The following is a 27,853-nucleotide window of genomic DNA, read 5'->3' as shown; positions in this document are numbered from 1 at the left end:
AAGCATCTATAATATACTAGGCATTGGTATAGGGATTTCAAGAACTTTCCCTTAAAAAATTTTTAGTTGAACAAAGGAAAAGGACACATGTATGGCTAACCAAAATATAGAAATTATCTTATGTTGCTGGTGAGCATATAAAATAGCACAGCCACTCGAGAAAGTGGAGTTTTTTCAAGTTAAACATACACTCACCATACAACTAAGCAATCCCACTCCTACATATTTACCCAGGAAAAATGAAAATAATGTCCAACCAAAGACTTACATGAATATTCACAATAGTTAGAAAACTGAAAGTAATCCAAACATCCATCAACTAACTAGTGAAGAGATGAATAAATTGTGGTATATCTGTATAATGAAATAACACTCAGCAATAAAAATGAATAAACTATTGATACACAAAATCACATGAATGAATCACAAAAGCTTTATACTACAAGAAAAAAGACAGACACAAAAACTATATGCTATGATTTCATTTATATGATATTTTTAAAAGGCATAACTACAGTGACAGAGCACATCACTGGTTGCTAGGGGTTGGGGATATGAAAAGGGGATTGACTGCAAAGGGTACGAGGAGAATTTAGGGAAACAGAAATGTTCTTCATGACTGTAACAATGGTTATACAATTACATACATTTGTCAAAAATCATCAAATTGTATATTTTAATTGGTAGATTTTACTGTATGTAGATTATACATCAACAAATGAATATATTTATATATATATATATATATATATATATATGTAATAAAGCAAGTGCTAAACAAGTGAAGTTGCTCTGAGAGTACAGAAGTAGAAATTAGCAAGGGGAGTAGAGGGAGAAGGGAATAGCAAAGCCTGGATTTGGGCTTAAAAAGAATGGAATTCCATCAGGCAGTCAGGCAGGAAAAGGGCATTCTAAGGTAAAGAAAATGAAGAAAAAGTCAGTACATTTGCAGTTCAGTGTTGTCAGAGTAGGATACCTGTGGGAGTGAAAGATGACAAAGAGAATGAATGAAGTCTGACTGTGAGATGTACTTGGCTGTTACACTAAAAATTCTGGACGTTATCTTTCAAGACAGTGATTCCCAACTGCTGGATGGAAAACCAGACGCATCAAAATCTCCTAGGAATTTTTAAAAATAAAACCCAAAACAATTCTAAGGTTCCATTGTTAAAAATTCTGATTCATTGTTGCCTCAGTATCTGCATTTTTTCTTAAAGCTTCTCATGGGGTTCTGATACATAGCCATATTTGGGAAACAGTGCTGTAAGAATGGAGAATCATCAAAGTTTTTTAGTAGAAGAACAACCTGATAATTTGTACTTTATAAAAATTACTCTGGTAGCATTGCAAGGAATCAATATTTTAGTTAGAGGAGATTTTGGAGGGGTAAAAAATGCATAGAATGGTCTAATATCTAGGAAGTATGAGATCAGATGAAAGGAAGGAAAATACTTATAAGTTTCATTATGTTCTAGGCCCTGTGATATATACACACTTTATATCCAGAGCTCTGGAGAAAGAGAAACATATATATCAGAAATATTTGTACCCATTACTCTATTTATTTAATATTATTTGTCATTGTTTTGGTTTTAAATATTTGCTTTCTGCTGCTTTCACGTAGTAGCCAAAATAAGACCGTTATGGGGAAAAATGTATGTGTCAATACTTATGAGGCAAGCGATTATTTCATTCATTAGTTATAAGTACTTTTAGGAATATCCAGGTCACTTATTAATTCTGTCATAAAGAGAAGTGAGTGGAAAGAATGGTCACTGTCCAAGCATTCAAATCTATGGTCAAGATGTACCATATGGGGCTTCCCTGGTGGCGCAGTGGTTAAGAATCCGCCTGCCAATGCAGGGGAGATGGGTTCAAGCCCTGGTCCAGGAAGATCCCACATGCACATGCCATGGAGCAACTAAGCCAATGCACCACAACTACTGAGCCTGCACTCTAGAACCTGCGAGCCACAATTATTGAAGCCCACACGCCTAGAGCCCATGCTCCACAACAAGAGACACCACCACAATGAGAAGCCCACGCACTGCAACCAAGAGTAGCCCCCACTCACCGCAACTAGAGAAAAGCCCGCACACAGAAACGAAGACCCAATGCAGCCAGAAACAATAAATAAAATAAAATAAAAAGATGTACCATATGCCATATGTACATTGTGAAAACAATTTTGATTTTTAAAAAGTTATTGAAATATACACATAGAAGAAAGTCTACCTTGCTTAACCTTTCTCCTTCTGTGAAGAGCGAACCATGTGTCTGACATCCAAACATAAAACTTCAGACACCTAACTGGCATACAATCCTAGGTGAGTCTGAGTCTTTTTTTAATGTATCTGTAAAATAATTCCATCTCTAAATATTATGACTTTATAACTCCTTATGATTCTTTGCTCACTACCCTCTTCCTCTGCAGCTCCAACACAATCAATTGCTAAATACTACTTATTCTAACTCATCACACCTTTCACATCTTTCCTCTTCTTTCTATTCCCATTGTCACTACAGTTTAGGTCCTTATTACATGAGAGAAATCTACAAAGTTGTCAACTCAGTAAATTGGATATATCAAGTGCTCCCTAGTGACCATTATTAGATTAATAGAATTTTTTAGAATTCCCATCTACAAAACCACTCCTATCCGAAGTATCTGACCCACTATCACCAATTTATTTTTAATGAGATTACAATCAAGTTGGTTTTGTTCTTAATCTCCCCACCTCTTAATTAATGAAAACTGGCTCTTCACAGGCATTTTAAGGACCTCTTTCACATGGCCTCAACTTATCTTTCAAGACCTAAATTCTCACAATCTCCTTTCGTGCACCCTACCATCTCAACTCGATTCCTTGCTGTTCTTTCTATACATACTTACAATTTATTTTCTAAACTTTCAGAGCTTTGTTTGTGCAGTTTGCTCCAGCCAAATGACCACCTTATGCATGCACTTGAAAATAGTGGTCATCCTTCAGAGATCACATGATAGGACTATAATGAGGCATGACCCTGTGAGTACATTTAAATTTTGTGCTCTAGGCAATTAACTTGCTTCACCCTGGTCCCAGTTCTATAATATCATCTAAAAATTTTACTTCTTCCACAAAGTCTGCCCTGATTCTTCTCAATAAATTGTGATTCCTGTATCTCCTTTAAACCCCCAAAGTATTTCGTATCTCTCCCACGGCTTTACGTCATTTAACAAATTCAACAAATATTTATCAGGCAGCTTCTATGTACCCAGGCACTGATCTAGGAGTTATTCGTAGAGTTTGTGTCCCAGCGAGTTGGAGTAACTGATTCCATTAGCATATTAAGCTTGCTGCCAAGAACAAAATCTTTGTAGGTCTACACATGATACCTACTCAATAAACAGTTATTGAATTTGATTTACAAAAGAGATCTCTACATGCTTTTGTAACTTATGAATTACAACCAAATACAGACATGATTTCTTATTCATTCCAACTTTAAACTTACCTACTAATATCATTGTTGCTTAGGTCAAGCCTTTCCAAAGATTGCAGGAGTGTAATTTCATCTGGAACAGATTTTAACTTGTTATCTCGCAGGTCTAGCACAAGGATAGAATTCAGATGCTTAAGGTGTTCTGCCCCTAACATTTCAATCTGGTTTTCACCTACATGTAATTCCTACAAAAGCAAAGATCAATCATGTGTATTTCTGTACTCAACTTTATACTAGATAATGAAAATAAAATTGAAATCTTGATTTCAAATCATTGAAAAATACATGGAAAATTTTCTAATTACTAAGATGCTTAAATTTTTAATTATATTTAAGTAATCTTACAGTTAAAGAAAAATGACAAAAAGGAAAATTTTCAAAAATTTCCTAGTAATTTAAAAATTAATTAAAGGTTTAAACTGGAAGAAAGTTCAAAGTTTATAAAACCAAAGCAGAGAAATGATTTAGTAGTTACATTTATAGAATTAATAAAAACACAAATCCAAGAACTATACTGATAAAAAATTAAAGTTTTAAAACAAATCAGTACAAATTTAAAAAGTTATTTATATTATAATAAATGTTTGTTACTCAACATTTTTATTAGTGATTATTATATATACTGATTTCTCACTAGCAGAATCTAAGATTATCAGATAATTAATCTTATTAAATGATAACTTTTTCAGTTATTTATATCATTGTCACCATTCTGTTTAAAAGTAACTCTTGTTTATGTGCGAAAGATTTTAAGTTTAATTAGGTCTCATATGTTTATTTTTGTTTTATTTTCATTACTCTAGACGGTGGGTCAAAAAAGATCTTTTTGTGATTTATGTCAAAGAGTGTTTTGCCTATTTTTTCCTCCAAGAGTTTTATAGTGTTCAGTCTTACATTTAGGTCTTTAATTCATTTTGAGTTTATTTTTGTGTATGATGTTAAATTTAAAAGCTTTTGCACAGCAAAGGAAACAATAAATAAGACGAAAAGACAACCCTCAGAAAGGGAGAAAGTATTTGCAAACAAAGTAACTGACAAAGGATTAATCTCCAAAATATACAAACAGCTCATGCAGCTCAATATTAAAAAAACAAACAACCTAATCAAAGAATGGGCGGAAGACCTAAATAGACGCTTCTCCAAAGAAGACATACAGATAGATGGCCAAGAGGCACATGAAAAGATGCTCAACGTCACTAATTATTAGAGAAATGCAAATCAAAACTACAATGAGGTATCATCTCACGCAGGTCAGAATGGCGATCATCAAAAAAAATCTACAAACAATAAACGCTGGAGAGGGTGTGGTGAAAAGGGAACCCTCTTGCACTGTTGGTGGGAATGTAAATTGATACAGCCACTATGGAGAACAGTATGGAGAGATTCCTTAAAAAAATAAAAATTGAACTACTATATGACCCAGCAATCCCACTACTGGGCATATACCCTGAGAAAACCATAATTCAAAAAGACACATGTACCCCAATATTCACTGCAGCACTATTTACAATAGCCAGGACATGGAAGCAACCTAAATGTCCATCAACAGATGAATGGATAAAGAAGATGTGGTACATATATACAATGGAATATTACTCAGCCATAAAAAGGAATGAAACTGAGTTATTTGTAGTGAGGTGGATGGACCTAGAGTCTGTCATACAGAGTGAAGTAAGTCAAGAAGAAAAAAACAAGTATTGTATATTAACGCATGTGTGTGGAATCTAGAAAAATGGTAGAGATGAACCTATTTGCAGGGCAGGAATAGAGACGCAGACATAGAAAATGGACGTGTGGACAGAGGGGGATGGGGGGACAAATTGGGATATTAGTATTGACATATACACAGTACCATGTGTAAAACTGATAGCTAGTGGGAACCTGCTGTATAGCACAGGGAGCTCAGCTTGGTGCTCTGTGATGACCTAGATGGGTGTGACGGGGTGGGGGGGCTGGGAGAGAGGTCCAAGAGGGAGCAGATATATGCACACATATAGCTGACTCACTTCGCTGTACAGCAGAAAGGAACACAACATTGTAAAGCAACTATACTCAGAGAAACAAACAAAAAACAAAACAAACTCAACACTAGTGCATAAAAGTATACATACAGAAAAGCAAAGCATAGCAAATTTAAATACAATGTTAATGCTATATACTTAATACCAAAAAAAGTAATTAATTTTAAACAGACTTTATGATGAGGTAAACATGAGCTGGCAACTTATAGAATTAGATACGTATTCATTCCTGGTATTCCAGGTTTCCTGCACTATGGTCCCAACTTACTCTGTAAGCCTCATCATCTACTACTTCTCCAGTTATAAACTACTCTGCAGATGAAATGGACAAATTCTTATTTTTAAAATTGATTACTGCTTTTTTTTAAAAAAATCTATTATTAACAATACCATTAATATATTTAGTCATTAAAATTCCGAAAAACAGGAATACAGGAAAAAATAACACATAACTAATACATATTCTCAATGTAAAATACATTTAAAATTTCATTTTCAGGATTAACTTTCAGAAAATGTATAGGTATTTAATAATCAACTAAATAGTACCTTTAATAATTTACAAGAAGAAAATTCCGGTAGAAAACGTAATTTATTCCTCCGCAAATAAAGCAATTCTAGTGATTCCATGCTAGCCAACTCAGAAGGTATAGTTTCCAAGAGATTTGAATTACAATCCAAATGCTTTAATCCTGTAATATATATTTAGTGAAACACAAAGATATTTTAATAGAGAAAAAATACTGGTTTATAATTGTATATACATTCAAAGAATGTGTAAGTAATCATGAGGACTTACAAACCTGTGATGTTCTATACTGCTATAATAATCAAGAATCCTAGAATACCATTGAATTACATAAATGTAAACTAAAAATGTTTTTATTTAGTTATAATTAAAGAGAAACAATGATATTAAAATCAATGTTTAATAATAGTTCAGGTCATCTTTGTAAAGATTTAAAAAACAAAGTACTCTAGTACTCCTTTAAAGTATGCTAAAATATATAAACTATATACTATGAGATTATTTCCCTCAGTAACTATACATCTTTAAAAAGAAAAAGTTTAAGGTAAACATACAAGCATACTACTCGTATGAAAGAATGTCAAGTAACTCTGGCCAGTGGTAGCTTAGACACATCTGTATTTAAAATAGGCAACTGATGTTCTGTCAAAAACCCATGGATTTCTATGTATTCCCTCTTATTCTTTCATCTACTCATACTGCCTCTCCCCCTGTCTTCTTTCCTTCCTTTCTTCTTCTAATTTTTTTAAGTTACATTCTTTTGCTAACACCTTAGCTAACACTCTTGATAAGAAGGTATAAGATAGCTCAAGAAGAATGTTTTCACTTGTAGCATCTCTCTCACCTCCTGGATCTTTCTTAAAAGGCAGAACAGAAAACAAAAATGGAAAAAAAGTAAAGGTCTTCTTTCTCTTAAGACTTTAATAAGCAGTTTTCTCCCTAATCCATACTACAGATTCTTCCACTTACAATGGCCACCATATATTTTCCACTATATATTCTCAACCCTATAGTTTGAATAGACAATATGCATTTTACAACTTTTTTTCCCTGTACTTTGAGCCTGTCAATTTTAACATAATTCAAGACTGAATTGATGTACTGCCTTAGACTACTTCTTTCATTGTTTAAAGACGTTAACTGCTTTCCAAAACAAATTTAATAGTACTACTTTCAACTTATAATAATTTATGTATTATTTGGCTAGATCACTGAGAAAAATGTCACAATCTGATCTACCCTAGATCCAATAAATTCTATAAAGCAAGTTTGTTTTAAATTTAGAAACTAGCTTTCACAAGTGTTTCCATCTAAGAGTGTGATTGAGAATAGAAGCAGTACATAGAAGAAAGGGAGGTGGATGGACTCTGTCCTACAGAGTGAAGTAAGTCAGAAAGATAAAAACAAATACTGTATGCTAACGCATATATATGGAATCTAAAAAAAAAAAAAAATTGGTTCTGATGAACCTAGTTGCAGGGCAGGAATAAAGACATAGACATAGAGAATGGACTTGAGGACACGGGGTGGGAGGGGGAAGCTGGGGTGAAGTGAGAGTAGCATCGACTTATATACACTACCAAATGTAAAATAGTTAGCTGGTGGGAAGCAGTAGCATGGCACAGGGAGATCAGCTTCGTGCTCTGCGATGACCTAGAGGGGTGGAATAGGGAGGATGGGAGGGAGGGGATATGGGGACATATGTATGCATATGGCTGATTCACTTTGGTGTACAACAGAAACTAACACAGTATTGTGAAGCAATTATACTCCAGTAAAGATCTATTTAAAAAAAATAGATTGTTTATATATGTATAACTGAATCACTTTGCTGTACAGCAGAAATTAACACAACATTGTAAATCAATGATACTTCAATAAAAAATTTAAAAATATGAACAGTAAAAGTGAAAAAGAGCAATGGGGATGGAGTAAGAAGATGCAAACGCTGGCTCTACAATTTACTACATAATTTCTAAGCCTAGGTTTCTGAATCTTTTTTTTTCTGAATCTTTAAAATGTAAATAATATGCATCCATACTAACTTGTAGAACTATTGTGGCAGCAAAATAATATATTTAAAAGTATTCTGAGTTACAAAGAACCATGCAAATGTTAGATACTGTTCTTGGAATCTCATCATGAATAGTGAAATAATAACTAAATGTCCTACTGGTGATAGCTTAAAAGTAGCATTGTCATGGCTGAAGGACAGAAAGCATCTGAGCATAATTATATAGTATATTAGAAAAACTGCTGTAAGTTCAAAGTATTTTTCTATTGACTTCAATATTTGCTTCTCTCTCTCAATATTTCTACTCAATTTGTGAAAAAAAAATGCTTACATATGCACTCCAGATATCATATTTTATGTTTAGCTCTACTTTCTGATACCTTTATTGAAAATGGCGAAGGCAAGCAGAGTCAACTACTGGTATCACAACTAAAGGCTCCCCTGAAATGTCAATTCAATTTATGGCAGATTTAATTTATGCATTCCTGTTATAAATTACAAATAACCATTAATCTAAAGTAAAACAGCAGTGATCATTTTGTAATGTATAAAAATATCACTATCTTATACACCTGAAATAATATAATATTGTTAGTCAATTATACATTAATTTTTTAAAAAGTCAAACAGCACAATTGTACAAGTTCACTGCAAAATAATCTGTAATCAACTGTACGAAATCACATCTATGACTTCCTCCACAAAAGGGAGTTTTAAAAAAATGAAAAGACTCATATATGATTAGCAAAAAAGAGTAGTAAGGTCTATAGCTGACACAGTGTGGTCATCAACTAAGAAATAATAATAGTTTGCCTTTAGACAAAAAAAAAAAAAAATCACTATGAAGATTTTGGACTCTAAATCAAGAATTCTAACATGATTAAGTATACTTACTTAAAAGGTACTGAAACGTACCTTCAGTTTTTTTATCCCTTAATATTAGTTCTACAATACACCAAACATAATGGTTCAATGGTAAACTTTAATGGAACCACTAAATTTTAACTTTTTTTTTAAAAACAATTGACAATTTGGGCAAAACTAGACTATCTCTTGACATTATTACTTATGGACCTCAAGGAGGATACAGTAATAATATAACCATGTATCATCGGTGGCATCACCTAGGAAAGGGGAATGACCTCTTCGTAAATGTTGAATAAAATGAATGAAGAGATAGAATAGCTCAAAACTTTAATCAATTTCTCAGGTATACAATATTACCACAATTTATAATCTTATTTTCTTTTTCTCCTTTTGATATGCCAAAGTATTGTTTTGGCAGTAATTCTTTTTTTTTATTGTTTTGTTTTATTATTTATTTATTTATGTATTTATTTAGGCTGCACCGAGTCTTAGTTGTGGCACACAGGATCTTAGTTGTGGCATGCAGACTCTTAGTTGCAGCATGCGGACTTCTTAGTTGCGGCATGTGAACTCTTAGTTGCGGCATGCATGCGGGATCTAGGTCCCCGACCAGGGATTGAACCCGGGCCCCCTGCATTGGGAGCACAGAGTCTTACCCACTGAACCATCAGGGAAGTCCCCTGGTGGTAATTCTTTACAAAGTTGCTAGACTACAATGGCCTGGAGAAAATCTGACTAGTTGTTATTATTTGCATTTACCACCATAAAATCTATTATTTTGCTTCTCTGTAACTAACTATAAAAAGAAATATTTTTTTAAATGTAAGTTGCACCAACTTCAAATTTTTTTATTTTTTAAAATAGAGAAGATTTACTTTTCATTCCACTTATTTCTGCAGGCAAACTCTTCAGTTGATTACTGGAAAGATTGAGTTGCAGCAAGCTGGACAGAGATGCAAAACTAGCAGGAACAGTTGTAAGACGATTGTTCGAAAGATCCTTTAGAAAGAGAAAGACAAAGTGAATGAATGAACAAGTAAATAAAAAAAGAAAGTATCCCTAAGGGGAGTTTCAGAATTTTGAGGGCATTGCAACATTAAAAAAACTATTTACAGATGATATGTTTTGTAACTCTCATTCACTGACAATTTCACAGATCATCATTCATTACCTCAATATACTCTGTGGGCCTACTATGTGCCTAATAATGTAGCAGAGAGGAATTAAAATGAATTCTGACTTCAAAAATATTTTACACAAAGGTTTCTGTTAATATTAAGTCATGCTGTACCATGTTATCATGTTTTTAAAAAAAAAATCTATTTTTTCATCCAATATTTGTTGAGTACCTATGATAAATCAGGCAAACTGTATCGTTAAATTGTAATATGAAATGAAAAACATCTTTGCAAGAAAGAAAAATTCTTGGAAGGAAAAAAAAGTAAGCTGAAAAAAAATGGCCATTTTAATTTGGGAGGAAAAAAATATTCCCTCTTGGTTCTGCTGACCTCAGCAAGTCTGCTTTAAGTACAGAAGTCTACTCTACTCTCTAGTTTTCACTCATTCAAGCTTGCCTAATTAATCTCTATACCTTGATGTTGCTTTAAGTCTTTGTTTCTGTTTTGTCTTTTATGACAGAATATTTTTTTGAAACTTCCTTTAAAAGACAATGTTATGAATCAGGTATTCTTCTTACAACATTCAAATCAGATATAAGTACTACACCAGCTATCATCAAACTGTTAGGTAAGGCAAGTGGCAACAATGAATAAGAAAAAAATGACTTAGAGGAACTGTTCTCTGAAGACTATGATTTAGTCTAACGTTAAACAACTGTAACTCCAAATAAATTAAGATAGAAAAAGGAAAAATGCTAGATCAGTGTATTTTTTAAAACATACTGTTATTATAATAACATAAAATAACATATTATCATAATCTACAACATCAATATAATAATATACAACCCAAATACTCTAAGGTCTAAGAATCAACAGATTACTAATAAATAAATATTTAGTAATATCAAAAGTTACTGACACTAAATGCAATGTAGTATTCTGGATTGGATCCTGGAACAAAAAAAAAGGACATTAGTGGAAAAACTGGGAAAATATAAAATCTGTAGTTTAGTTAGCAATATTGTACAAATGTTAATTTCTTAGTTTTTACAAATATCCCATAGTTAAGTAAAATGTTCGCCCATTAGGGCTTCCCTGGTGGCGCAGTGGTTGAGAGTCCGCCTGCCGATGCAGGGGACACGGGTTCATCCCCCGGTCCGGGAAGATCCCACATGCCGCGGAGCGGCTGGGCCCGTGGGCCATGGCTGCTGAGCCTGCGCTCCACAATGGGAGAGGCCACAGCAGTGAGAGGCCCGCGTACCGCAAAAAAAAAAAAAAAAAAAAAAAAAAAAAAATGTTCGCCCATTAAGGTGGCTGAAGGGTATATGGGATCTCTCTGTACTATCTTTACAACTTTTCTGTAAATCTAAAATTATTCCAATATCAAAAGGTAAAAATAAAAAAAAGTTTCTGATAAAGAAAAGATTCACAAATTCTTAATAAGTTTTAAAGAACCCAGAACAACAGAATTGCTAATAAATATTTAATTACTGCAGTTAATGACTAAATTAGATACAAAATAAGTACAGTGCATATAAATTAATCATTATTTATGCTAAGTCATTTCTTCATTATTTATTTAGTACCATTGTGTTAAGCAGTTTTTATATAACTTTAAGAAATATTATTGGCTTAAATTATTATAGATCTTATACTTTTAATGTTTTAATATATTGTTGCTCAATTTATGATTTATTTGCTAATGAGTCCTTAAGAACACAGTTCTCAGCTGAAGCATCCTTTCATTATGCAGTGACTATCTGGGAACCCATAAAGAAAGTTTATTAGGTTTCCTTTAAGCTTTCTACTAGGCTTTTGTTTTTTTTTCTTTTTAAATCAATTGCTATCTTTTACCAGCAAATTTTATAAGGAAATCTGATGGCTCCTTCCTTTACCACTCATTTCACCTACCTATGCCTTTTACTTTCCAAACCTTATTTCCAATCTGATCAGATTGAAAAACAAAGAGCTACTGAAGAAATGGTTGAAGAGAGTATGTATTTTGATTTCAAACACTGGTGCAGATGGGTGAAATATCAAGAAAAAATAAGTAAAAGAAGCAATTTTTCCTTGAACAAAAAATAAACTTTAAGGCTAAAATGACTAATGAGTTTTTCAAAACATGTAATTGTGACTAGAACAAGAATGTAACATGAAATAACTATGTGGAGTAGAGATTTATATTAGAACATCTGATCGAATACAACTGAAGTCTTTCAGATAGGATACCTTACAGTAGAGCCTTACTTCTTCCGTGGTAAAGTGGGGGAACAAAAAAAAGGATACACTCTGAAGTCAGATTATTTTATGTTAAATTCCTAAATTCCTTACATATTAGTTATATGACTTTGGATGAGTTACTTTTTTTTTTTTTTTACAAGTCTTAGTTTCTTATCAGTAATGGGGATAAAACTATCTACTTTGCTATGTGTATAGCAAAGTAATATGTAATCTACTATATGTATAGCAAATATAGTAATATGCTATAGGTATAGCAAAGTGCCTATTGTTTGTATTATTCTTAACAATATGACTAAAATAATATTTGCATTGCTTTATGGTTATCTCTATTTAAGATGTGAAATGGATAGAATAAAAATTTTTACCAAGAAATATGGCCATTTTGAAAAATAGGGTAGAAAAAACAGGCCCTGAAGGCATTATCTGGACACTCAGAGGACAAAAGAGCCATAAGGGCTACAGAGGAGGAAATGAAAATGGAGATAAAAAAGGGAATTGGTATACACTAAAAACACCTTTCCTCTATTTTACTAAGCCATAAAAGCCTCTGAATAACAAAGTCATCCTCAATGGCTCCTTTCCCAAACTCTATTCCTAAATTAAAATCTAAGGTGATTTCCTTCATAAGAAAAACATAAGAAAATCAAATTTACAATTACTAAGTTAGCATTCTAATTGTAATTCACTGTTTCTGATAATCTAGTCATACAATCAGCTGCCCATGTAACCATGATTTCAATCATACATCCAATTTTTCAGCCTAATAAAAAATCCCACCAGCCCCAAATTATATAAATATTGCAAAATCAAAACTTACTAAATCTTCTAAGTTGGAAAGTTGTTCAAATCCCCTTGGTATGCAAGTTAGTTCATTATGCTGGAGATATAGGCCCTTCAGGTTTCTTAGATTTGTAATTTCTTCAGGGAGCATTTTCAGATTGTTATGGCTATTGATTGATAAAACAAATGCTGAACAATTTCGTGACAACACAATAAATATTTATAAAGGCATTTTTGCTAATCGACTACCTGGGCTCATTAAAAAAAATGAAGTAAGGTTACTAATTTTAAGTACTTACAAACTTTACATCCTAAAAGTACACACCCATTAAAATGACAGTAATCTAATGTAATCAAATTGAGAGTTTCAAAGAAATAAAGATTTTTAACCAAACATATAATTTGTGAACTTTTGATTGGTTCCTTTTAATCAACTTGATTTTACATATAAATGAAAACATTGGGCTATAATTTTTACACTGCATATGAGGCTTAGAATTTTGACAAAGATGTGCACATACATACACTACAATGAAGTCACATTTTACATGGGGATTAGGTTTCAACGTAGCACTCAAGACAAAAATAGCTATTTCTGTTTGAGGGCCTGGCATGTCCAGATGAATGCAATATGCAACTCCAGTCTTATTTTTCACCAAATAAGGACTGTTACTTGAGGAACTGTTGTTCTCCCTCAAACCAGTTAACTCCAGAAAACTGCAACTTTATCATGCTGTGATAGATAGATTTATATCTATTTTATAAGCCCCAGTTTTTCAAACTATGTTTTGAACACTTAAACTTTTTCATTTTTTTCTCCTAAATTAAATCTTCCCTAATCCCTTTCCCCCTGTGTATATATAACATAAAAGGCAGTTATTTTTCTTGAAAGTCTGAGTGTGTACTGAAGGGCAAACAGAGTTAGCTAGGGCCTTAGCCACCTGGCTTCCCATGTACCTATCAGTGAGTACCAGACGCATACCCATGGAATTCCAGGAGTCCTCAGAAAAGTTTAAAAACTACTGATATCGAAAACATGAAATTTTCCTCATTATAACCACTAAAAATTATTTCATAAAAATAAAAAGTATTTAAAAAAAAATCAACTGGCCTTAAATTTGTAAAACCAGAAAACATGCAGGCAATTCTAAAACAAAATAATCTGAGAAATAAAACTTAAAATTATTATTCTGCTTAATCACTTTCTGAGATAATACAAAACATTTTTTACATGCTAGAAAAAGTATTTGAAAAAATTTTTAAAGAATGTTAGATTTACACCCTTATACTAGCAATACTGAAATAAGTTTAAATTTTACCTGACATTAAGTTTCTGAAGATTTTCTAATTCTCTTATAGCAGAAGGAAGGGATGTCAGCTGATTATCATGTATCTAAAAGTTATTAAAAGACACAGTCAATATCTTAGTCTTACAATTAACCATGAGCTTTGCTATTGTACAATATTCTCTGATGACAGTCTCGTTATTCTAGCTCAAAAGCATAGCTGGGCTATTGGTAATTTGTTTTGAGTATAGAAAAGAAAAAGGAGTTTGAAATTGACCAAACTGCTGCTAATAAATCATGAAGTGATAAGAGATCAATTTTAAAATACTACAGTTAAAAAAAAAACAAAAAACTTCCCCTCACTGAGTGGAACTTCAATCTCAAATGAGAGATGACAAGGTCAGAAACTAACAGCCCTCTGATCGTATGATTAATGTCAACATTTACAAAAAATAAATGAGGGAGACTTCTCTCATGTTCTTACAGAATCATATGCTTTTAAGGTACAAGGAACCTTTAAGAGAACACTTATGCCAATTCATTCATTTAACAAATGAAGAATATAAAAACTTCTTTAGAAATCTCACTACATCTAACTTTTTCAGACATGAAATGGAAGATTTTTGATGATCCTAAGTAAAGTATATCAGAAGTCTGTAGATTATGAAATAAACTACTCATGACATGGCAACTAGGGATTAAAAACATAGTCCCTGGGCTTCCCTGGTGGCGCAGTGGTTGAGAGTCCGCCTGCCGATGCTAGGGGACGCGCGTTCGTGCCCCGGTCTGGGAGGATCCCACGTGCCGCGGAGCGGCTGGGCCTGTGGGCCGTGGCCGCTGAGCCTGCGCGTCTGGAGCCTGTGCTCCGCAACGGGAGAGGCCACATCAGTGAGAGGCCTGCGTACCACAAAAAAACAAAAAACAAAAAACAAAAAAAACACAACATAGTCCCTGAATAAACACACAAAAATTTAAGCCCAATAATTCAAGTCAGTATTGGAGATAAGTTACCAAAAAAACCCCCCAAAGTAACAAAAAAAAAAACCCAAAAAACAAAACAATATTAAATACTTGCTTTAACACCGACAATAATAATGATGATAAAAATAATAGCAATAGGGCTTCCCTGGTGGCGCAGTGGTTGGGAGTCCACCTGCCAATGCAGGGGACACGGGTTAGTGCCCCGGTCCGGGAAGATCCCACATGCCACGGAGCAGCTGGGCCCGTGAGCCATGGCCGCTGAGCCTGCGCGTCCGGAGCCTCCGCAACGGGAGAGGCCACAACAGTGAGAGGCCCGCTTACCGCAGGAAAAAAAATATATATATATATATATAATAATAGCAATTAAAAAAAAGACGAGCAGCAGCAACCACTTGTTAAATACCAATTCTGTCTGTATGCATTAACTCATTTAATTCAAAGAACAATTTTTAAAAACAGGTAGTAGTACCAGTCTCGGTTTATAAACATGGAAACTGAAGCACAAAGAGGTAACCTTCCCGAGATCACACAGCTATCAAGTGGCAGAGTCAAAATTTGAAGCCTGATGTTCTGACTCTGCACTCAACCATTATGCTATGCCGAACACAGTAATTTGTTATTCTTCCTTGCACTCTACCGATTGAACATGGGTCTTCTATTACTCAAAGCCTAAATTTAGCTTTAGAGTCTCTTCAGACGAAGATCCATATTTATAATCAGTCAACTTACATCAAGAACAGTCAGTGCAGGAAGGAGTCGGAGGTCATCAGTAAGTGACTGAAGTTTATTGTTTGATATGATTAGTTTGGTCAAATCTGTCTGTTCCCACCATCGCTCAGTAGCACTGAATGAAAGATTCTGATTAGCTTCTTCAGGGATATCCACATTTATTCTCCAAACACACTGAGGCACTATTTCCACCACCACCAAACCAAAAAAAAAAAAGAAGGGAAAGAGGTGAGATACTAAGTACACATGTTTATAACAGCTATTCTGCTTATCTACTGAAAAGAAGTTTCTGAAACACTAAAAAAACACTTTCAAATAAATCAAACAAATAGCAATGAATTCCAACTACATTACAATGGAAGTTGATTTTATTCCAAAACAGAATATTGGATATGTATTTTTCATATTAGATCTCACTCTTATCTTCATTCAACTATATTTACTATATACATTCCCTGCACAGCACATAGTGGTTAGATATACAAGACAAATAAAGAATGGACTCTACCATTAGGCAACCATAACAGAGAACGTATGGAAATCAACATTTAAACTAACTCATTTATATCTCATAGCAACTCCGTAAGGTAGGTGTTATTCTCACTTTACAGATGAGAAAAATGGGGCACAGAGAATGTATCATTTACCCAGGGTTATATAGCTAAACGGGATTTAAACCCTGGAAAAACTAAATTGTCTTGCTTCTCAGTGAATATTTGTAAGGTATATCTGACTCTGGTAGCTGCTCTCTATTTTATCTGACGTACAATTTTATTTCTTATCCCATCACACAACATTGTATTACTTCTGTTGCAGCATATACAGCAATTCCTTTGACACTGCAAATAAGACTGTTCAAGTTAAACAGAAAGAGTCCAGGTTTATCACTATAACACTTGAAGCTCCAGAAAATATTAACTTGCTCTAGTGCTATAGCAGAACTATTTTAAATAGTCCTTCATTCCTTGATACCAGTAGGACGATATATGGGTATGATCTAGAACTTTAGCTAATATTAATCAAGGCAACCATTGGTTATGCCTTACAGTTACTGACTATCATTTTAAAATGACATTAAATGGAAAGGTGTGGTCAAAGTTTCAAGTTCAGGACACAATCAGATCAAGCAATGCAATACAATGGTTTTACAGAAGCAAAGCAAAGTTCCTGAAATCCATTCACTCAAAAAAAATGAGGTACCTATACTTGTATTAGAATAAATTATAAGATCCCTTTCCTACCCTTCTCTCTGCCTAAGCAATCTGCATTTCTCTACTCTTCTATCAATGAATCCCCAGCAAATGGGAATAAAACAGAATGAAAATCCACCCATGTTTATGCACAGAGGTTTATTTTTAAAGCAAAGCAAAGAAACAAAAGCCACTCTTTCCAACTCTTTGAGTACAAAAGCAGCATAAAATGTACCTTCACTGTTGTTATTATTATTTTGGTGGGTAGATATGGATGACTGAGTGGGAATGAGAAACACACATCAGCCCAGCACTAGCATGTGAAGTTACTGACACCAAATGAGTCAATAAAAATGGGTACATTTATGTATTTGACTAAAAATCAATGTTACCCTTAAGCAAAAACAAGTTACAAATGTGCCATACCAGTTTGGGTCACCAACAAAAAGCTCCAGTATAAGAACGACAAAAAAAAAAAAAAACAAGGCAAGACAAAACAATACAAAACATTAAAAAAAAATGTATGGAAGAAGCTATGTGAGATGCACAAGTCTACTCCTAAAGAAAATATGTAGAGCATTGTGCATATATTTTTCTCTTAACACCTACACGTACATAGGTACATTAAGACGATTATACTTAAAAGGCAATGTAATGGAAAATATCTTTTTTTGTAAGGAGGAAGGTGGAGAACACAAGAAATTTGTATACAACACAACAAAAATATCTGTTACCCATGAACTACACTAAATGAATGTTACAATTTTATCATTATTACTTCAGATATTTTGGTTAACCAAATTTGTCTTTGTAGGAACTATCACGGGATGCATAATTGTTGATACTATACTGCTGTTATTAAATATGTATCAATTTGCTTTTCCATAAACATTGACTTACTGCTCATTCTTTTCCCCATTGTTTGTGAAATATCTCAATTTCTTCAAGAGTTTATAGCACCAAGATTCATGTCACTTTTCTTCCCTCCCCACAAATATGAAGAACCACTGAAAGGTATATTGTCCTAATTATTGAGGAATTCAGTGGAGCCATCCTAAAAGTAGCTTACCAATTCACAAAACAGAAACTACCAGGTAAAAAATAAATGTCAATAGGCATATAAATGTGAAAAAAATTTACTATGGAGTTAGATTTATTTGCTTTATGTAATTTTTAAAGTTATATAATATGTCAAATATATACATAAATTAACAAATAGTATAATGAAATAATGCTCCACGTACCCACCGCCCACATTTAACAGTTATCAACTCATGGCCAATCTTGCTCATATATAATCCCATATCACAATGATCTAAACTACAATCTTAGGAAGATAGAAAAGAACAAAGTAAACCCAAAGTAAACAAAAAAAGAGTAGAAATCAATGACATCGAAAACAAATACGGTAACAGATAAAAAGCAATAAAACCAATACCCAGTTCTTTGAAAGTGGGAATATCACTACCAATCTTACAAATGTTAAGAAGATAAGGGAAGGGGCTTCCCTGGTGGCACAGTGGTGAAGAATCCACCTGCCAGTACAGGGTACATGGATTTGAGCCCTGGTCCGGGAAGATCCCACATGCCATGGAGCAACTAAGCCTGTGCACAACTACTGAGCCTGCGCTCTAGAGCCCGTGAGCTACAACACTGAGCCCGTGAGCCACAACTAATGAGCCTGTGTTCCACAACTACTGAAGCCCGTGCCTAGAATCCATGCTCCGCAACAAGAGAAGCCACCACAGTGAGAAGCCCGTGCACAATGAAGAGTATCCCCCCCACCCCGCTCACTGCAACTAGAGAAAGCCCGCGTGCAGCAACAAAGACCCTAAAAATAAATAAATAAATTTATTTTTTAAAAAAAGTATAAGGGAATATGATGAACAACTTTATATCCATACATTCAACAACTTAGAGGATATGGAGAAATTCCCTCAAAGGGGGAAAAAAAAAGCACAACAGCAATAGGAAATCTGAGTAGCCTTTTGAAAGGGTTCCTAGACCCAATTCCAGTGTGCATATTGTTCCCCATACAATCAATTCTCAGACACCCTCCTGGTGTCTCAACTCTGACACTACTAGGGGATATAGAATCAGATTCAACAAGTAAAGGGCTCAGTCCCACAAAACTGCCTTCCACTTCAGAGGCCAGTCACAAGCCCAGCTTATTACCAGTACTTCTCATCAATTGGCTATAAATCAGAGGTTCCCACGACTCCCTCCTTGGGTTCAGTTAATTTGCTAGAATGGCCCACAGAACTCAGGAAAACCCATTTACTCACTAGTGACAGATTTATTACGAACAATATTAAAGGATACGAACCAACAACCAGATGAAGAGATACATAGGGCAAGGTCTGAAAAAGGGAGCTTCCATCCTTGTAGAGCTCGTGGTCCGGCACAATGGCACATGGGAGCATACTGGTTCCCTAATGTGGAAGCTCTCAGAACCCTCTCCTTTTTTGGTTTTTACAGAGGCTTCATTACATAGGCATGATTGATTAACTCATTTGCCATTGGTGATTGATTCAACCTCTATCCCCTCTCTCCTCCCCAGAATCAGGGTTTCTGGTTCTGATTCTATCTGTGGTTAGTTCTCCTGGCAACCAGCCTCCACCCTTAGGTGTTTTTTGCAAGTCACTTTCATTAACATAAACTCACTTGTGGTACTAAAGGCTTGTTAACAAGACACCATTTAACTTTTATGGCTCTGAAGCAGTTTTTTGGGGGTTTTGTTTTTGTTTTTCGGGAACTGAGGACAAGAAACCAAATATTATAACAAAGGATGCTCCCATTGCTCTTATTATTCAGGAAATTCCAAGGGTTTTGGGAGCTGTGGGCCAGGAACTATGGACCAAATATCTCTGAGAAATATATTTTGGTCATCTGAATGACCAAATATATATATTTCTTATAAATCACAATAAAGCACATAGTATCTACCAAAGAAATTAAACTTGCTATTTAAAACATTCCCACAAAGAAAACTCCAGGCCCAGATGACTTCACTGGTGAATTCTACAGACATTTAGAGTAGAAATGATACTGATTCTACAGACTGTTTCAGAAAATAGAGGAAAGAAAAATTCCCAGCTCATTTTATAAAGCCAGCACTACTCTGATATCAAAATCAAAGACATTAAAAGGGGGGGGAAAAAAAGCCAAAAACCAAAAACCAAATCTAAACACCATGACCAAGTGATTTATATGAGGAATGCAAGGATACTTTAACATTTGAAAATGAATCAATGCAGTTGACCATATTAACAGAAAAAGAGTAACACAATATGACTGTCAAGGAATGAAAAAAAAAAAAAGCATCTGACAAAATTCAACAATCATTCAAGATAAAAACTCTCAAAAAACTAGGTATGAAAGGGAACTCATTCAACCGGATAAAGGGTATCTTTGAAAAATCTACAGCTAACAATATACTTAATGGTGAAAAACTCAGGGCTTACTCTCTAAAATTGGGTACAAAGTGAGGATGCCCATTCTTACTGTGTCAATATTTTACTAGCAGTTCTGACTAATGCAACAAGGCAAGAAAAATAAATAAAAGCCACTCAGACTGAAAAGGAAGAAGTAAAACTGTCTCTATTAGCAGACATGAAGATCTATATAGAAAATCCTAAGAAAGCTACCAAAAAAATTAAATGTAATGAGTTTAGAAAGGTCACAGACTTCAAGCTTAATATACAAAAATCGATTGTGTTTCTACATATTAGCAATCAGTAACTGAAAACATTCTTAAATGCTTAAAGATTTACAAGACATAACATCTAAAACCATGAAATACTGAGTGTTAAATTTAACAAATATATGCAAAACCTATGGTATGAAAATACAAAATATATGAAAGACCTGTGTTTTTTGCTGTGAAAACTTAAAGAAGGTCTAGATAAGTAGAGAAATATACCAAGTTACAGCTTGAAGACTCAATATTTTTAAGATGTCACTTCTCAAAGTGACTTATAGATTCAGTACAATCCTAATCAAAATTCCAGAAGGCATTTCTGTAGAAACTAACAAGCTAATTCTAAAATGTATACTGAAATGCAAAAGAACTAAAATATATTAAACAATTTTGAAACAGAAGAAAGCGATAGGACTTAACAGTACTTGATTTTAATTTTTACCATAAAGCTTATATAAGGACAGACATATAGACCAACAGGGAAAAAAAAAAAAATGAGCTCAGAAAATATTCCAGGCAATAAAATAATGTCAGTTAATATTCAACAAAGTTGCCAAAATAATTTAGTAAGAAAGGAATAGTCTTTTAAACAAATGTTCGTATAGATAAAAAATGAACCTCAACTTTTACCTTGTGACATGCTCTAAAATTAATGCCAAGTAGAGCACAGACTTAAATGTAAAAGATAAAACTATAAAAATTCTATAAGAAAGCAAGGGAGAAAATCTTCACAGCCTTGGGATGGATAAAATTTCTCAGTATAGAAAAAGTACAATCATAAAAGAAAAAAATTGATAAATTGGACTTCATCAAAATTAAAAACTCTTATGTTTTTCTAAAGAAATTGTTCAGAAAATTAGGCAAGCCACAGACTGGGAGAATATATTAGATAGATACCAATATAGATATACAATATATCTGAGGACTTGCATCCCCAGAATATAAAAAGTCTTATAACTCAGGAAGACAAACAGCCCAATTAAAAATAGACAAAAAATCTGAACACTTGGCAAAAGATATACAAAAAACGAATGAGCAGTTGAAAAGATACTCAACATCATTAACCATCAAGGAAATGTAAATAAAACCATAAGGAGATACTGTAACACAACCACAAGAATGGCTAATGTTAAAAATAACGACAATACAAAGTGTTGGTAATGATGTGTGGCAACTGAATCTCTCATATTACTAGGGACAAACAGTTTGGTGAATTCTTATAAAGTTAAGTATGCACTTATTATTATATGTCCAGCGATTCCACGCTCAGGTATTTAACTCAACAGAAATGATAACATATGTCTACACAAAGACTGTACTTGAAAACTCATAAGCAGTTTTATTCATAATAGCCAAAAGCTAAACACAACTCAACAGGTAAATGGATAAACAAACTGAAATACATACATACAATGGACTATTACTGTTCAACAGTAAAAAGGAACTACTTTTGTAAACAATATGGATGACCCTCAAAAAACATTATACTAAGCAAAAGAAGCCTAACACGGAAAAATTGTAAATGTATAATTCTATTTGAATTAAATTCTAGAAGAGGCTAATTTATATTGACAAAAAGCAGACCACTGGTTCCATGGAGCTAGCAGTGGGGGTAGACTGACAGCAAGGGGAACGTTTCAAGTACTGGAAATGTTCTTTATCTTGATTTTGGTAGAAGTTACACAACTGTATATATTTGTCAAAACTCATTAAACTGTACACTTAAAATGAATGTACATACTGTTTGTAAATTATACCCCAATAAAGATAACTAAAGATAAAGAGAGAATTTTTTTAAATATAGATGATGTAATATATCAAGACAATCTTATGAATGCATATGTACACATATGTATATATGTGAATGAATAAAAAAATAAAGTGTGTATATGTGTGTATATATATACATATACACATATATATGTTTCTCACAGGGTAGATAATACCCTTAAGCAGCACTACCCAACAGAACTTTCTGCAATGATGGAAATATCCTGTATCTGCCCTATTTCATATGGTAGCCACTAGCTGCATATGGCCAATGAGCACTTATAATGTGGCCAAAGTGACTGAAGAACTTGATTTTTAATTTTATTTAATTTTGGTTAATAAAATTTAAATAGCCATATGTGACTAGAGACTTCCACAAGGGATGGCATGATCCTTAACAAACACTGCAAAAAGATTTCTTTACATGTATTTTTGGGCAATTCATTCTTTCTTCCATTGACAACAGCTAATTACAGAAATAGGGAGTCACAAATGGGTTGACAGCAGAGAACTGTCTAATTTGAGGAAGATACAAGTGGGTAGGTGAAGAAACAGAGAAGAAATAAAAAAACATGTCTAAAATGGTGTTTACATGGATGAATAAAAGAATGTGTAGCAAGTAAACTATAGGAGCAATAAATCATGAGATTAAAAAAATTTTTTTGACTCCTTTGGACAGTTTCATAAATATAATGATCATGCATAGTATACAATAATAACTGTTTACTTAAGGCAGAAAATCATACCCATTAAAGTCTAGATCTAGTCTAGATTGATTACCATCTTCTAAAAGACTGTAAATATATTCAACTATGATACACAGTATAGCATCATGGACATACACTGACCAAAGAGTCAGGGACCTAAGGCTCTGGTTTAAACTGTATAACTAATCAAACCGGCCAGTAACCTAGTATTTCTGGTCCCCAGTTTCCTCGTTGATTAAATGAGAGGGCCCTACTGTCACTTAAATGCTAGAATACAGTAACAGCAGTACAAAAAGGCTTTTGCTAGATGCAGGGTAATATTCGGATAATAGTTTATCTTACAAATGCCATTTACTAAACTGTCTACCCAATTATGAGCACTTTAAAAGAATAAACCAATAGATCAAGTCACTCTGTAAAGAATCCGGGAAAGCTCATTGATAAACATTCCAATTTTCTCCACAGTAGTTTATGTATGGCCACCAATGGCCTCATTACATTAAATAAAGAATTCCAAATTGATAAACCATAATATTATAGTGTCACTTTGAGGCTATCTTTAAAGTTTAACACACACACACACACACACACACACACACACACACACACACCCCCCAAAGTAAAATTAAAAAGTTATATGGAAGGCATTAACTCAAAAAGTTATATGGAAGGCATTAACTCAGTTGCAGCTTTAGGTTGATTCAAAGGAATATATCTTTGTGGTTTAGAACACCTGAACCACTGTTATTTTAGAATGCATGAAGACAACACTTCTTTGCTGAAGTCCAGGATACTGTAAGAAAAGAGTGAAACAATGTTAAACATATGAAAAGGAAAACATGTTTACTAATCACTTTAAGAGAAAAACATGCTTGAATTTATTACATTAACTTGAGGGTACATTCAGTTTTATAGTGAAGACAAGCTTCACTGAAACTATAATTCCATTCTTCCCAGCCTGTATTTTTTCTCTTCTACTCAAGAAAACATATTAAAATGCAAGTGAGTGAACATGATATTAATATAGGGGTAAGTTTAAATCTGCACTAATTTATTAAATAAACTTTGGCCTTGGCGATAACTTGGGATACACATCCCAACAGGTTAAAATACTAACATTTAGAAATATATCAACAGATCAAGAAATAGGAATGGGATTTTCAATTAACTATCAAGGTCCTTGTTTTATAATCTAAACAAGTAGACTTCCCTGGATTTCAGTATACTAAAAATTAAATGTTCACCTCAGATTTTGCCATTACATATGGATTAAGGCACTTTCCTCGTGTTTTCATTTCTAAGAATTGTTTAAGAATTAGCTTGTTTTGATGATCTATTCACCTGGAAGCGTAGTTTCTTTCTGGAATTATTTGTTATAAAATCTGGATAGTTTGGTTAATTCTCATTAGCTTTTTAGAATATAACAGTAAATTCCATTAAGACAATCAGGAGTCAAAATACAGAGTTAAGCTAAATAGTAAAGCAGAACATGGTTAATACAGATTTAAGGATGGTTATTTAAAATCTTAGTAAACATATGGTTTGTGTTACACTTTTTGTCGTGTCACAACAAACTGTACAAACTGAACATGGCAAATTTTCATTACCCTAAAACAGACAACATGACATCTTGTGGCCTAGAAGCCCTAGACCTATTTACTTAATTCCACAAACAGAAACTAACCAAACTGCTCTCTTCAAGATAAGGAATGATAGCCTTACACCCATATTTCTCTCTCAAATAATATGGTTTCCAAACTAATTTAATTGGCTTATTTAATAAATTATCCACTTACCAATGTTCTTGTCAGTTCAATAGTGTGGTTTCCTTTAGAGTTTACAGCATTCTTTTGTTCCAAACACTGGCCCCTCTTACTTTCATTGAGTTTTTGAGTCACTCAAAAACATTCCTACACTACTGTTCTGCCATGGTCATGCAAGCACAAGGCAACAATCAATACCTCCTTTACAATTCTACTTTCATTTTATCTGGTCCAATGAAAAAGAGCTGCAATATCTATACTGAACAAAAGATAATTAATTTTGGTTGAAAGATAATATATTCCCACACTGCTGCTCATAAAAAGAGCTGTCACTTAAAATTTCCAGGATATTTCTAATGTGCTTCTTTGAAGTTGGTTATTAGTTATTTTGTTTGGGTATACCTTTCTAAGTAACTTATAGAACTGACACTCAGAATGATGACTCTAAAACTGCCAACAATATTTGGATATTTAAATTAATCACAATATTCATAAGACAGACTATTATCTGATTATTTTAATGACTCTATTTTTCAAGTGTTCCTGAAAAATGTACAAATAGAAGTCATAAAAGCAGAACTCAGTACAATTCCAAATTTGTTAAAAATAAAAAAAACAGAAAGTAAATTAAATATATTCACACACACACACACACAAAATTATAAAAGAAAAACCTCCAAAATATCAACAGTGATAACCGTAGATGGTTAATTTCATTTTTTATGCTGTATATAGATTCTACTTTTTCTATAGTAGACATATTGGTTATATAAAGAGGAAAATAATAAATAGTATTTTTACAAAAGAACTAGGACCTAGTTCTTTCGCAAAGGAACTAGAAAAGAAAGCGTATCTAAAAACCCTTAAGAGTACACAGATTTCAGTTACAGGTAAATATTTATCTGCACTGTACAGATACCAGTTAACAACCCCATCTAGTTAGTAAAATGCCTCACAGCTCTAACAAGTGACCTCATTAAGAAGAATCCATTTCAGGAGGCCACCACTTAAGAATAAGAATCAATAGAATTTTTGGGGGGAGGGATAAATTGGAAGACTGGGATTGACATATACACACTACTATATATAAAATAGATAACTAAATAATAAGGACCTACTGCATAGCACAGGGAACTCTACTCAGTACTCTGTAATAGCCTATATGGGATAAAAATCTAAAATAAGAGTCGATATATGTATATGTATAACAGATTCACTTTGCTGTACACCTGAAACTAACACAACATTGTAAATAAACTATACTCCAATAAAAATTTTTAAAAAAATTAAACCAAAATAAAACAAGAAAAAAGTAACAAAATGGAAAGAATGAAAATAAAATAATATAGATTTAAACTCAAATGTATCAATAATTATATTAAATGTAAACAGATTAAATGCTGTGATTGAAGAAAAACAGATTATAGCAACCATGCTACAGGAAGGGCTGAATTACCTTTCCATTCTTAAAACAGAAAATGATATTGAGGCTCTTGTTGCTGCAGCCAGGAGTCAGTGCTGTGCCTCTGAGGTAGGAGAGCCAACTTCAGGACACTGGTCCACAAGAGACCTCCCAGCTCCAAATCAAACGGCGAAAATTTCCCAGAGATTTCCATCTCAACACCAGAACCCAGCTTCACTCAACGACCAGCAAGCTACAGTACTGGACACCCTATGCCAAACAACTAGCAAGGCAGGAACACAGCCCCATCCATTAGCAGAGAGGTTGCCTAAAATCATAGTAAGTCCACAGACACCCCAAAACACACCACCAGACGTGTACCTGCCCACCAGAAAGACACGATCCAGCCTCATCCACCAGAACACAGGCACTAGTCCCCTCCACCAGGAAGCCTACACAACCCACTGAACCAACCTTAGCCACTGGGGACAGACACCAAAAACAATCGGAACTACGAACCTGCAGCCTGCAAAAAGGAGACCCCAAACACAGTAAGATAAGCAAAATGAGAAGACAGAAAAACACACAGCAGATGAAGGAGCAAGATAAAAACCCACCAGACCTAACAAATGAAGAGGAAATAGGCAGTCTACCTGAAAAAGAATTCAGAATAATGATAGTAAAGATGATCCAAAATCTTGGAAATAGAATAGACAAGATGCAAGAAACATTTAACAAGGACCTAGAAGAACTAAAGATGAAACAAGCAACGATGAACAACACAATAAATGAAATTAAAAATACTCTAGAAGGGTTCAATAGCAGAATAACTGAGGCAGAAGAACGGATAAGTGACCTGGAAGATAGAATAGTGGAAATAACTACTGCAGGTCAGAACAAAGAAAAAAGAATGACAAGAACTGAGGACAGTCTCAGAGACCTCTGGGACAACATTAAATGCACCAACATTCAAATTATAGGGGTTGCAGAAGAAGAAGAGAAAAAGAAAGGGAGTGAAAAAATATTTGAAGAGATTATAGTTGAAAACTTCCCTAATATGAGCAAGGAAATAGTTAATCAAGTCCAGGAAGCAAAGAGAGTCCCATACAGGATAAATCCAAGGAGAAATATGCGAAGACACATATTAATCAAACTGTCAAAAATTAAATACAAAGAAAACATATTAAAAGCAGCAAGGGAAAAACAACAAATAACACACAAGGGAATCCCCATAAGGTTAAGAGCTGATCTTTCAGCAGAAACTCTGCA

At 33.8% G+C, this 27,853-nt stretch overlaps 1 protein-coding gene across 2 annotated transcripts in view; it reads right to left on the bottom strand.

Annotated features, from left to right (window-relative positions):
- The window catches only part of LRRC40 (leucine rich repeat containing 40), a 55,917-nt gene that overhangs the window by 19,819 nt on the left and 8,245 nt on the right, over positions 1–27,853 (bottom strand). Inside the window, exons 2-7 of one of the 2 annotated variants that reach the window (XM_073788398.1) lie at positions 16,053–16,234; positions 14,376–14,449; positions 13,094–13,223; positions 9,790–9,913; positions 6,054–6,205; positions 3,496–3,668 (exon numbers count right to left, since the gene is read on the bottom strand). In XM_073788398.1, the coding sequence (XP_073644499.1) occupies positions 3,496–3,668; positions 6,054–6,205; positions 9,790–9,913; positions 13,094–13,223; positions 14,376–14,449; positions 16,053–16,234 (835 nt within the window). The remainder of the gene's footprint in view (positions 1–3,495; positions 3,669–6,053; positions 6,206–9,789; positions 9,914–13,093; positions 13,224–14,375; positions 14,450–16,052; positions 16,235–27,853) is intronic. The other variant, XM_019919430.2, reaches the window with a different exon arrangement.

This window comes from Tursiops truncatus, chromosome 1 (assembly GCF_011762595.2).
Source record: "Tursiops truncatus isolate mTurTru1 chromosome 1, mTurTru1.mat.Y, whole genome shotgun sequence".
In the NCBI taxonomy this organism is placed as follows: Eukaryota; Metazoa; Chordata; class Mammalia; order Artiodactyla; family Delphinidae; genus Tursiops; species Tursiops truncatus.
The sequence above is the reverse complement of the archived record's forward strand: the minus strand, read 5'-3'. Positions and strand labels throughout refer to the sequence as shown.